Genomic DNA, 14258 nt, shown 5'->3' with positions numbered 1-14258 from the left:
TCTGAATGATTTAGCACACCTAGGGCTTGGAAATCCAAATGTCGGCCAGAATTTTCCAGCTCTTCACAGTGGTGGAATCTTCTGGCCCCGCCAGTGTGAACAAAGATTTCAATGGCTGGAAAATACTTGCCACTGTTGCTGGTCTGAACAGTCATGGCTCCTGGCCTCAGAACCTTCCAAAATCCCTGCTGATCTGGTAAAACATTCACATACCTTTTCAAGTATTCAAAGTGCTGCCTATCCTTTCTGCTTCTTTGATGAATTGGCTGCCAGGCACAAGACCTAAGGCGCAATTTATTTTGCTATCCTTCTTAATGAGCTCTCACTGAAAAACCTGCAGGAAATTAAGATAAGAAACCCCGCCTGCCTCATTCATCTGACTGAACCTTAATAGAGTGTAAATGCTCAGTGCTCCACACCCCCACTTCCGCAGTGCCCAAGAAATCACCGGCCAATCTAAGAAAAAATGGCTACCTGGTATTGCTTGGGTAGAAAGGAAAGCACCAGCACCCCTTAAATGACTTACAGGCAGTCAATTTATAGTACTTATAGGAGAGAATACCCTTCATTGCTGTCACTTGGATTTATAAGGAGTCCATCACCCAAGCTTTATATCAGTCGGCTAATAGCAGCAGAAAACTTTTATCTAAACACACCGGTTGCTTGAATAAAAACATCAAAACATACCAGTGCAGAATTTCAGCAACTAATACATCCTTTTACATAAAACCTGGACTATCCTATTAATTTATGCCTAAATAAATGCACAGTTGCAGTGTTAAATTACATTTAAAATAAACTTTAAATATTGAATTGCTTGTTCCTAAATCCAATTCGTTGATGTATAACAAGTGTTGCTACACTGATTATGCTGCAACACCTTCCTCTAATTTAAATAAGAGCTTTCTATATCCTTAGCCAGTTGCTGTCTGTGGGGAGATGACAGCATAGTGTTATCATCACTGAACGTGTAATCCAAAGGTCCAGGCTAATGTTCTGGAGATATGGGCTGGGATTCTCCTTTGTGAGTCTGCCCCCCTACCACAGCTAGCGAGGCGGAGAATTTGATGCTTAGCCAAATCACCCCTTCATTGCAGTGGGAATCCCACTGACGTGAATGAACGGTGAATCCTGCCCATGGATTGATAGTTTTTAATTAATAATGGGATCAGGGGTTATGGGGAAAAAGGCAGGAGAATGGAGATGAGAAACATATCAGGCATGATTGAATGGCGGAGCAGATTCGATGGGCCAAATGGCCTAATTCTGCTCCTATGTCGTATGGTCTTAAATCCCACCATGGGACCTGGTGGCATTTAAATTCAGTATAATAACATGTGAGTACTCAGTTCCATGGCAATTTGGGATGAGAAATAAATGCTGGCATTGATCCCCAAATTCCACAATTTAAAAAAAAAACTCCACCTTTGCCATCAGTTTATCTTATTAAATGCCTTTTGAAAATCCAAGTATTTTTTATTCTTTCACGGGATGTGGGTGTAGCAGGCTAGGTCAGCAATTATTTAATATCGCTAATTGACCTTTAGGTGGTGATGAGCCACCATCTTGAACCGCTGCAGTCCATGTGGTTTAAATGCTGTTCGGAAGGGCCTCAGCGTTAGTGAAGAAATGGCCATATAGTTCCAAGTCAGTATGGTTTGTGACTTGAAGGGGAACTTGCAGGTGGTAGTGTTCCCATATATCTGCTTGTCCTTCTAGGTGATAGACATTGTGGATTTGTAAGGTGTTGTCGAAGGAGCCTTGGTGAGTTGCTGCAGTGCACTTTGTAGGTGGTAAACACTCCTGACACTGCTTCAGCAGTGGAGGGAGTGACTGTTAAAAGTGGTGGATGGGGTACCAATCAAGCAGGCTGCTTTGTCCTGAATTAGACCGAGCTTGTGTGTTTGTTGGAGCTGCACCCATCCAGAAAAGCGAGAGGATTACACTACACTCTTGAGTTGCACCTTGTAAAGGTGCACAGGCTTTGGCAAGTCAGGAGGTGAGTTACTCGCCACGGGATTCCCAGCATCTGACCTGCTCTTGGAGCCACAGTATTTATATCGCTAGTCCAACACCGTATTTGGTCAATAGTAATCTTCAGCATATTGATGGTGGGGAATTCAGTGATGGTAATAGCATTGAATGACAAGAGGAGATGCTTAAATTATCCCTTGTTGGATGTGGTTATTGCCTGGTGCATGTGTGGTGTGAATGCTACTTGCCACTTATCCACCCAAGCCTGAATGTTCTCCAAGTCTTGCTGCTTAAGGGCATGGATTGTTTCCATATCTGAGGAGTCATGAATGGTGAGTCGCGAGTAACATCTACTACACCATCCTTGTCTAGTCCTTCTATTACTTCTTAAAATAATTCTATCGGGTAACTTATGCATGATTTATGGGCAGCACGGTGGCACAGTGGGTTAGCCCTGCAGCCTCACGGCATCAAGGTCCCAGGTTCGATTCCGGGTCACTGTCTGTGTGGAGTTTGCATATTCTCCCTGTGTTTGCGTTGGTTTCGCCCCCACAACCCAAAAGTGTGTAGAGTAGGTGGATTGGCCACGTTAAATTGCCCCTTAATTTGAAAAAATGAATTGGGTACTCTAAATTTATTTTAAAAAACTTATGCATGATTTAGCCATTTGAAGTCCATGCTGACAATTTTTTTATATTATATCTTCTGTCTTTAAATGCACTTCAATCATTTTTCGCACATCTGTCTCCTCCTCAGTTTCATTCAGTATGCGTGTATACAATTTGGGACACAGAGTTTATTCCTCTTTTTGTTTTTCGTCTGACTAAATTATTTTCACCTTTTCTGTCCCAACTGTATTAATATCATATTAAAGCTTTTCCTCTGGTTAAAAAAAACTGGATGAAGTAGTCAGTTCAGGCTTGACTTGCCTTTTCAGTCCACTGCGTGTGGGTGGGTGGGGAGAGGGGTGGGGTGGGGAAGGTGACGACTGGAAGACTTTAACAATATTGGATTCTAAGTATTGTGCAATTTAAGGGTTAAACGCCTGGTCTTAGAGTGTGTTTGACTGCAGTGATTATGTTTTTTAGATAATTCTGCTTTCCAGGGCCTCGGTGTTTTTAGAAGACAGAAGGTGAAATTGACGAAGGAATGTGTTTTTCAGTCTAGGCTAATGGACCGTGGTTTGACGGGAAAGTCCCTGGGGAGTTACAATGTTGGTTAGATTGCAGGAGAGTCGAAAATCGCGAACCATGTTGCATGCCGATCGGTTTCCCATCTAAAAGGCCTGCTCTCATTGGCGAGATCTGAATCGCACTGCGGCATGGCAAGAATCCAGTAACCACCAATTAAGGCTAATCACCATCCCATTAACAGGAAGGTGCCCCTATCTAACGGCCTCCTGTGATCTAACCGACTCCCGAGCGAACGGTCAAGCGGGCGCCCTTTAGCACACCTATTTAAAACATGAAGCTAGCGAAATGGCTGCTGTGGGGATCGGAGGAGGTAAGTAGCCATCTAGGAAATTGGACAAACAGCCCGGGTTCACCGGGGCTGCTGCCCCAGTACTCGGTGTGGGGGGGAGGAGCCCAGCCATCGGTGGGGGACGTCTCTGGGCTGGGTTGATGGGCTCAGCACCCGCAGGTCCAACATGCCACCCTGGATCGTGTATACTCATATCAGGGGCAACTTCAGCTTCTGCTTCTCCGTCCCACCGACCACTCTCAGGACAGAGCCCTGTCCGTGGAAATATGGTGCAGGCCACTTTAAATCTTATTGACTGTGACAGCCTCTGGCCGCACAGCTGAAGGCTGAAAGGTAATAGGGAATTGGCAGTATTAGTAATGTGAGCACTTCACAGATCCCGAGGATTCCTGTGGGCAGACGTGCCATGTCGCAGGTGGGTGTTACTGCCCAGCATTCCAATCAGGTTGTGAGGCCTGGACACTTTGCCTGAATACTGGAGGCTTCAACACTGCAGAGCCAGCAGCCAACAATCAACCACCTAAGAGCTGGGCCGCAGCACTTGGGATACCCCACGCCAGAGGGTGGGTGTTGGGTTGGGGGTGGGGGGAATACCTGAGTCGGTCCCAGTTCTGTTCCCGCCGTGGGTCTGGGTTCCGGTGCCCAGGGGCCCGTGCTATGTCCGGGGCTGCGTGTGCAGAGCAGTGTCCCCCACCACAACCAGCTCGTTGGATTGCACCCTTAGGGAATGTAAGAGTGGGGAGGCTTGGGGGTGCAGTGGTGTTAGTAGACATTTAAATCTTTAAGAACTAACAAACTTCTTCAACATACCAGTGGGTATAACCAGTAGATTGGTGACTGCTAGCAACACTTGTTGGGGGTACTATAATTGACCTCAGTTACATGGGTCAGCAATGTGGGAATTGGTTCCTCATGATATCTAGCTATTCTTGAAGGAAGTATATGGATGAAATGTGGCTGAACTGAGACAAAACGTTGCGTTCAGCTGTGATATCTCCCACAATTCAATTATGTGTTTATGTCTCCTATCAAAATTCACACATGCATAAAGGCCACTTGTATCAAAAGGATATACGGATATGCATCACAAGAGCATGAAAATTATGCAGTTTATTTTTTTTTATTCTGTTTTTTAATAGGTTAATTAATTTTCTATTTTTTTTTAACAGGAACTGAATAGACTTGAGTCACATACAAATTTCCGTCTTTGGCTTACATCTGAAAACCATCCGAAGTTCTCCCCAATATTACTTCAGTCCAGTCTAAAAATAACATATGAAGTAAGTTTGTTTCACAGCAAAGTCAAATTTTTAAGACAACAATTATTTATCAATGTTTTTAATGAGGAATAAACTGCATTAAAATGGATCTTAAAATGCTCAGTGGAAAAGTGTACCACCTTGGCGTGCTTCCACGCATTTAACAGCCAGGTCATAGACTGCAAATATCATCTACCCACTTCTCCTTCTTGCTTAGATGATAAAGGATGCTATTCAATGACCTAAGAGGAAAGATTGGAATGGCTAAGAACAGCAGTTTGTATTTCTTTAACACTTTTGTCAAAATACATGTCAACATTATTCACAGAGACAGAAACTGAAATGGAGTCTGAGTCAAAGAAGGAGAGATTAAGAAGGGTAAGAGTTGGAGAGTTAATTTGGAGAGTGGAACCTAGAAAACTGAAAGCACTGCAAAAAGAGGAGAGATGTGCAAGAGGAAAGTGTTAGCGGGGTGGGGGTTCAACTGAATGAGGACAAACAATAGTGAGTGCGGTAGACCATGAAAGATTCATAACATAAGCAAAAAGGAATGGGAGTAGACTATACGGTCCCTTGAGCTTGTTCTGTCATTTAGTATGATCATAGCTGATGATCTATCTCAACTCTACTTTCCAAAATCTCCTCTTTATGTCTAATGTGCAGAGGAGCCAAAGAAAATGAGGAAGAATAATACACACAGTGACTTTGGCGAGAGTTATTTCTGTGTTGTCGGTGCAGTAGAAGAGTAGTTAGAGGGATTCAAACAGGACAGTTGAACACGAGTCTGAAAACATACAGTGCCTTTCACAGCCACCAGATATCCCAAAGTGCTAAACAGTCAAACAGTATTTTTGAAATGTGGACCCTGTTACAATGAAGCAATTGTGGCAACCAATTGTACATACAAAACTGTCATAATGGTCAGAAAACCTGCTTTTGTGATATTGATTAAGCAATCAATATTGGCTAGGGCACCAAATTAACTTTGCTACTCTTTGAACTAGTGTCTTGGGATCCTTTATGCCCACTTGAGAGCATAAATTAAATCTTGGTTTCACATCTCATTGGAAAGACGATACAGCACTCCCTCAGCACTGCAGTGGACTGTCAGCTTAATTGTTGCACTCAAGTCTCAAGTTCCAGAATGGGACTTGAATCTACAATTTCTGATTCAGAGGCAAGTGTGCTACCAACTGACCTACGTCTAATATATGGCTAGAAGGTGTTGTAATATTCATTGAAGGTATCAACTTTCCATCACTAGAAGGGAAATGGGTCATGTGATCAATTCTTAGTTTCACTTTTGCTTTAAGCACAGCACACATTTAACTCTGATGCCTTCAAACTTTATAGCCATGTATAACTGTTCTCATGTGACTGGTCTTAATAAATAAACCAACAACATGTTTACCCAATCCCTTATGAATGATCAGTGTCTTGTACTGTAAATAAACCCAAAGTATTTTGCATTAAAGTAACATGACATGATGGCAGCGGTGGGATGACAGATAGTACCAAGATTAAATACAAGTATGACATGGTGAACAGCCTTGGATCATGCCTCATAGCATGAGAATATGCTCGACAATTTGGTTAGGCTGCAATGAAGTTGCAGCATTGGAGAGTGTTGAAACACCGTGTGGTGACAACCAAAGAAAAGCTTTGGAAATACAGCATCAAGCTTGTGCTCAAGTAAAGAGCTGGTAAGCAGATGGGATCCCTCTTGCCTCACATAAAGGAAAAATAAGATGTATCCTTAGATCTACAAGTTGAAGGTGTTCTCCAAGTTGATTTGGTACATCTTGCGCAATAAGATGTCTCAAATTGCTTCACATTGGTAAGAACAGATAGCATTAGGAGAGATAATTGAAAGCAAGAAAATCTTTGGTGGCTTTTAAAGGCAGTGAGAAAATTAGTCATGCAAAGAAGTTTAGGGAGCAAGTTCCATAGGATAGGATCTTATGGTAAATCACTGATACAAAGGTAGAGATCGATTAAAGATATCCTTGTACAATTGATTCATTCAATAAACCTTGCCGCATTAATTTAGCGTGAATCACTGGTGGCATTTTTTTCATGTCTCAAAATGGCAGCCATTCACACGCACACCAGCAATTCACGTTATATACTTAGCATATAAATCGACTCCTATTTTTGGAAGGATTCTTAGTGCTTCAAAGATCAACTTTGTATGCCGTGACCAACAGTATCAGTGAACGTCTGATTTTGAGATGGAAGGAAGATCACATTGGATAAATGAGATAAAGAGGCTGGCCTAAGCAATACCTTAAGGGCTGCAATGAGTGGCATCCAACTACCACAAACATGTTCTTTGTGCCTGGTGTAATTCACAGCGATTAGCTTCAGATTTACAAGGGTTCCTATGTGCTGCATTTGGTCAAATGCTTCCTTGGTGTCACAAACAGTCACTGTAATCTCCAGAAGATTTGATTATTGGCAATTTTGAATGGAACTTTAGCTCAGTCCAATGCTGTATAATTAATAGCAATTATAAAAATAATGAAGATATTCATGTAAAACTTATATTATAAGATATCAAATTTCACGAGTATAAAGTATCAAGAATAGTAATGAAGCTGCCTAAACTTTATAGAAGGAATAAAGTTATATCACTGGTAATTGCATTTATATATCTGCGAAAGCTGAAAAATACTGTACTGCAACTTTATCTTTGATGATAAATAGAAGAAAAAATACCCAACATAAAATTCAGTTACATTTACTGAAATATAATAAATTATCTGTTTACAATTTCAGCTGTTATGGGCCAGGGTTTAGAGAACCCCAAAGTGTATCATGGAGTTCACCTGACCCACAACTTTTAATAGATTGTGGTATGGGGAGCACACTGCCCACTCTACAGGTGTGGTAGAGCAGAAATGGAAAAGTATTTTTTAAAGCAAAGCAAAGTTTATTCTGTGAACTCAAGTTAACCTTTTTAAAACATGCAGTGAACATCTTAGCAACCATCAATTCAAATACAACCCCCAAAGAATACAACACTAAGTAATCCTTAATAACTTCCCAAACAATATCCAGAAGACAGAAGAAACACACAGAAGCACATCATGTTTACATTCACTGCTGAAAACATTTATAATTCTGAATTCACCAAATGATCAAGAGATAGTCTTTTCATGGCAGAGAGATCAACAGTACACCTGCTCTGTCTGGCTTCAGCTCCAACACTGAAAACAAAACTAAAACACACCCTGCAGCAACAGCCTAAAACAAAAATAAAAAGCTGACAGACAGCCCAGTTCCACCCACACTCTGACATCACTGATAAACACCCATTTCATAAAGGCACATTTCTTAAACAACCATTTTTTAAAGGTACTCTCACATGACACAGCATCTTAATCGAATCGTAACAGTATCACAAAATGTATAATTATAAAATGTCTATGGTTGGAAATATGAAAAACTACTATTTGTTCACTGTTTTTTGGTTCATCTAACAGGCACCACCAGGTTTAAAGAAGAACTTAATGAGAACATATGAATCCTGGACATCAGAGCAAATTGCTAGGAAAGGTGTATTAGAACGAGCACAATCCCTCTTCAGCTTGGCCTGGTTTCATGCTGTTTGTCAGGAGAGGAGAAAGTATATCCCTCAAGTATGTAAGCTAGTTTCAAGCAAACATTTACACCAGTGCAAATGTTTGAACAATAATTAAACTTTCAAGTAATTTCTATGTGGAGGCAAAGAATATTGAACAAATGTTTAGACTGCAAATTGCTTAAACTATATCTGGCAGTTTTACTATATATCAACATTCACTTTTTAAAGTTTTTAATTTCTTTTGGTGCCATAAGTTGGAGTTAATTCACTGCTTTTTTTCAATAACATTGTGTTGATTTTCTCCTTACTTTTGACATACAAGGGGCTTCACATAGGAGAAACGATTGATGAGCAGTAATAGAAGAAATAGGAGGGAGAACCAAAAGCTTAATCAAAAGGATAGGCTTGAGCTAGTTTTTAAAAACATGGGAAGAAGAAACAAGGCAAAGGAGCTTAGGGAGAGAGTTACAGGGAGTTGAGCAAAATATGGTTGAAGCAACTGCCACCACTGGTGAGATCCATGAAACCCTACAATGCAGAACGAGGCCATTTAGCCCATCGACTCTGCACAAACCCTCTGAGAAAGCACTCCACCTCAACCCACTTCCCCGCCCAATCCCAGTTAGTATGCAAAATGAAAGCACGTGGGATTAGAGGTAATATATTGGCACGCATTGAGAATTGGTTCACAGATAGGAAAAACAGAGTAGGAAAAGTGGGGGTAGTGTACTGAGATGGATAGAAAACTGGTTGGCAAATCAGAGAGTAAGAATTAATTAGCCTTTTTCAAAGTGGCAGGTGGTTACTAGTGGGGTCCCGCAGGGATCAGCGCTTGGACCCCAGCTAGTCACAGTATACACCAATGATGAGAATGAAGGAATCAAAAGTAATATTTACAACTTTTCAGGTGACACAAAACTTGGTTTGAAATGTGAGTGGTGAGGAGGGACTTCAAGGTGATTTAGACAAGTTGAGTGAGTGGGCAAATACATGGCAGATGCAGTATAACATGATTCACTTCCAACAGAGAAACAGAATGGAAGAGTATTATTTAAATAGTGATAGATAAGGAAATGTTGATGTACAAAGGACCTGGGTGTCCAAGCACACCAGTAACTGAAAGCAAGCATGCAGCTACAGCAAGCAGTTAGAAAAACAAACAATATGTTGGCCTTCATTTAAGAGGACTTGAGTACAGGAGAAAGGATGTTTTACTGTAGCTGTAGAGGGCCTTTGTGAGACCACACCTGGAGTATTGTGTGCAGTGTTGGTCTTATCTAAGAAAGGATATACATGTCAGAGATGCAGTGCAGCAAAGGTTCACTGGATTGATTCCTGCGATGACAGGATTGTTGTCTGAAGAGATTGGGTCAACTGGGCCTGTATTCACTGGAAGTTAGAAGAATGAGAGGGGATCTAACTGAATCATATAAAATTCCGACAGGATTGAACAGACTGGATACAGTGATGTTGTTTCCTCTGGCTTGGGGGGGGGGGGGGGGTCTAGTAGAACAAGGGGTCACAGTCTCAGGATATGTGGTAGGGCATTTAGGACTGAGATGAGGAGAAAATTTCTCACTCAGAGGGTGGTGAACCTGTGTAATTCTCTATCAGAAAAAGCTGTCGAGGCCAAGTCACTGAATACATTTAAGAAGGAAATACATAGACTCGAAAGCAGTTAAGGGGTATGGGGAGAATATAGAGTTTGAAGTTGAGATAGAGGATCAGCAGTGATCACATTGAAGGACTGAGCAGGCTCGAAGAGCCAACTGGCCTACTCCTGGTCCTATTTTCTATGTTTCTATGGATGAACTATTCTTTGCCAGTGTTTCAACAATACAAGACTCAAAACAGTTATTGATTTTGTTCTGGCAGACAGATAGATGTCACACAATTTTCAGAAACAAATATTCATTTGTCGCTCTATATCGTATCATTTCAGGGTTGGACCAAGTTTTATGAATTTTCTTTGTCTGATCTCCGAGCTGGATTTGAAATAATTGACAGGCTTTTTGAAGGTGAGCCATGTCCTAATGAAATATTGTGTTTAAATTACTTAGATTTATAATATAGAATATTTAAAATCTCTCTCAGTACTGTTGGCTACATCCTAATTGCAAACAAACAAAAATGTTGATGAATCTCAGGAAAGACGTATTAAAATACTATGTGCAAAAATGCATGAAACATGGTAACATTCACATAAATAATGATGCCTTGCATGTAAAGACATTTTATGGAATTGCTAAATGGTCTCTTTCTGTACTGGAACCATTTTGTAATTCTATGGTAAGTGCAGATCACGGACTGGTAAGCGGAGATTAAAGGTTTCCTTGTTCAGCTCAGATGAACACATCTGTAACCATGACACAAAGGAAATCTGTAATACATTTTAAAGTTTAAATTTACCTGGGCCTCTCTGGCCTCGATCCAACTTCTGTGAAGCCACTGCTGCTTGCTTTCCTCCTCGAGCCTCAGGTTAATATTGCAATCAGCTCCTGGTTACACTCTCGGAACCTACATATTTAAAGAGAGAACCTGCCGACCTTGGACGGGCAGGATCACAGACTGGCTTCAGTGCAGAAGGAGGCCATGTGGCCCATCATGTCCGTGCTATCCCGCTACAAGAGTGTCTCAGCTAATCTCACTGCCCTGCCACTCTACAAATGTTTTCTCTTCAGATGCATACCAGTTGCTTTTGAAAGTCATAATGGAAACTGCCTCCATCACACAGTCAGGCAATGCTTTCCAGATCTTAACCACTCCTGATGTATGAAGGTTAAATCAGAGTCCATTCTGGGTGGGAAGAGCAGGGTCGCTATCTATCGGCACACTATCTATTTGGGACTCGGTGGGGAATGCTCCCCAAAGGCCGCACTTAGCATAATTTCCTGCACTTGAGGAGCTCTGACAAGCGGAACTCCTCAATGCAGAAAAGGATTGGGTAGTAATTTTTAATAATAATAATCGTTATTAGTGTCACAAGTAGGTTTGCGTTAGCACTGCCATGATAGAACATAGAACATACAGTGCAGAAGGAGGCCATTCAGCCCATCGAGTCTGCACAAACCCACTTAAGCCCTCACTTCCACCCTATCCCTGTAACCCAATAACCCCTCCTAACCTTTTTGGTCACTAAGGGCAATTTATTATGGCCAATCCACCTAACCTGCACGTCTTTGGACTGTGGGAGGAAACCAGAGCACCCAGAGGAAACCCATGCAGACACTGGGAGAACATGTAAACTCCGCACAGACAGTGACCCAACAGGGAATCGAACCTGGGACCCTGGCGCTGTGAAGCCCAGTGTTATCCACTTGTGCTACCGTGCTGCCCTGATGTTATTGTGAAAATACCCTAGTCGTCACACTACAGCGCCTGTTCAAGTACACCCCGAGGGAGAATTCAGAATGTCCAATTCACCTAACAGGCATGTCTTTTGAACACCTGGAGGAAACCCACGCAAGCACGGAGAGAACGTGCAGACTCTATACAAACAGTGACCCAAGCCGGGAATCGAACTTCACAGCGCCAGGGTCCCAGGTTCGATTGCTGGCTTGGGTCACTGTCTATGCAGTGTCTGTACGTTCTCCCTGTGCCTGTGTGGGTTTCCTCCGGTGCTCCGATTTCCTCCCACAAGTCCCGAAAGACATGCTGTTAGGTAATTTGGACATTCTGTGTTCTCCCTCTGTGTTCCCGACCAGGCGCCAGAATGTGGCGACTGGGGCCTTTTCACAGTATCTTCATTGTAGTGTTAATGTAAGCCTACTTGTGACAATAAAAATTATTATTATTATTTTGGGACTTGTGAGAGGAAACCGGAGCAGCCGAAGGAAACCCATGCAGACACATTGAAGCCTACTTGTGACAATAAGCGATTTTTAAAAAAACTGTTGTCGAAACTGTTTCCAAGTCCAAAGAGAAGAGACCACCACTGGGTTTCAGGAAAATCTAGCGGGAGAGAAGGTCAATGGTGCAATAACTATGGCAAGGAGAGTAGTAGTGCATCTTCCCAATTGCTACTGTGCCACAGGTCTCTTCCACTTCCTTGGCCAGGCCTTTACCCTTCTTCTGCCGGGTCTGATAACCAGCAGACGTGCCACTCACAAGGGGAACATCTTCTCCACACCTTCAACTACACTTTCCTGTCATTTTCGGGTAAAAAGAGCTCAAACCAACGTCTTCAAAATGGAGCTGCCCTGTGTGTGACCACTCACTCCATGGCCACCACCGGAAGTCCCGACAAATATGTATCACTATTTGTATCAAACTTGCACTCCATTCTATAATGAATTTCAGTGATTCCTACAGAAGTTGCAATTTCCAGTATTATCTCATTAAATATTCTGCAGTTCACTTGAACTTTCACAGCTGAATATCGATAACCTAAATCTTGATTTTAATTCCCAAGTAGATCAGGGTGGGTAGAAAATTATCAGTTCCTCATTGAGTGAGGCCCAGGCAATATTCATAGGTCTCTTCTGTGTGTCTGTAATCACTCTCTCATATATATACTGCAGGAACTCCAACCTGGCCGGCAGTCTAGAATGAGATTTCTGGGCAGTACGAGGCTGCAACCAAGGAACAGATCAATACTGGGCAATCTGGTTGTGATGGGAGTCAGGATTGTATCATGGTCAGGGAAGAAAGAGCTGTGGTTGAGGGAGTGGGGTGGGTGTGGAATAGGGTTTTCTTATGTGGCCTGAAGGTGCACTCCTGCCAATCTGGCCCTCAAGTAATTGAAAGAAAAATTACAAACTTACTTTTCTGTCTTCTTCTGAATGCCGGCCCACTTACCACCCAATTGGCCTAGGAACCACAATCTCCCCAGTGCAGGCATAAGTTTAAAATTGAGGTAAACCCTCATAATTCGACTGGAGCCCATCTGTTTGTTTCTCGATGGACCTTGTAGACCACTGGAAGCCCTGTGCAACTGCTAACAACAGTAGTTTCGACTTACAAACTATAAGAAAGCCAATGCGACAAGACAGAAAGATATGTTGACGCCCATCCATTTGCCCACCTGGGCAGGGCTAAGTCAGGATTTTAGTATTATCTGTGATGCATCCTCCATTGTAGTATGATCTTGGAAGTCAACAATGATTTATTTGATATCCACAGAAACAAAGGATGTTCAATGGGAGTTTGTTCGTGGTCTGCTGGAAAATGCTATCTATGGTGGACGTATCGACAACATATTTGATTTACGAGTCCTGAACTCGTATCTGGAGCAATTTTTCAGCCCAAAAGCAATTGCTGGATCACAGTCCAGGAGCAAAAATGTAGCTTCATTTCCATCATCCATCACTGTGCCGAGATCCTGCAGCATTATGGTAGGTGATGTTAATCATGTATGTAGCAGCAAACAGTGGAAATTCTCCATCTGGCAGGAAATTACATTTTAATTTAATTTTGAAAGCTTCATTGGAGTTGTGGATACACTTGTGTCATTTGCTGTTGAAGAATTTCTCTAATAACAAACTTTAAACAGCTGGCATAATTAAACAGGATTCATTTATAAGAGCGCCTTCTATGTGCATGAACTTTCATGCTTTGATTAAATGAACTTGCAGGTCACTATAGGAGATCATTGTAATAGCTGTAATATATTTAAATAAAATAGACCTTTATTCTCTACTCATTAGTCCAGTTATTGTAATCAGTATTATATTTTTGTTTCAAATGTAATTAATCTAACTCCTAATTCCTTCTCTTTTGATCCATCTGACACACACTAAAATTAACATCACTCTCAATTTGCTGCACAACTGTGTCCCTCCCACACTTATGCAATCATTCTCACCAGTTCCCAGAAGACTTGCTGCTCCCAGTATTTGCCCAGTTCTATCTCCCCATTACTTTTAACAATTACTTCTGTATTGTTAGATTGCTTCTTTGGCATCAAGGCTGTCAAGAGTTATAAATTCCACTAGCTCAGTATCTGGATCAATGAAACA

General features: G+C 41.9%; 1 protein-coding gene across 2 annotated transcripts in view; it reads left to right on the top strand.

Annotated features, from left to right (window-relative positions):
* LOC119977114 (cytoplasmic dynein 2 heavy chain 1) overlaps window positions 1–14258 on the top strand; it is a 734352-nt gene that overhangs the window by 526750 nt on the left and 193344 nt on the right. For both annotated transcript variants that reach the window (XM_038817726.1, XM_038817724.1), the window contains 4 exons: window positions 4626–4736; window positions 8201–8356; window positions 10244–10319; window positions 13423–13634. In XM_038817726.1, coding sequence (XP_038673654.1) covers window positions 4626–4736; window positions 8201–8356; window positions 10244–10319; window positions 13423–13634 — 555 coding nt within the window. The remainder of the gene's footprint in view (window positions 1–4625; window positions 4737–8200; window positions 8357–10243; window positions 10320–13422; window positions 13635–14258) is intronic.

Source organism: Scyliorhinus canicula, chromosome 14 (assembly GCF_902713615.1).
Source record: "Scyliorhinus canicula chromosome 14, sScyCan1.1, whole genome shotgun sequence".
NCBI lineage: Eukaryota > Metazoa > Chordata > Chondrichthyes > Carcharhiniformes > Scyliorhinidae > Scyliorhinus > Scyliorhinus canicula.
The sequence above is the reverse complement of the archived record's forward strand: the minus strand, read 5'-3'. Positions and strand labels throughout refer to the sequence as shown.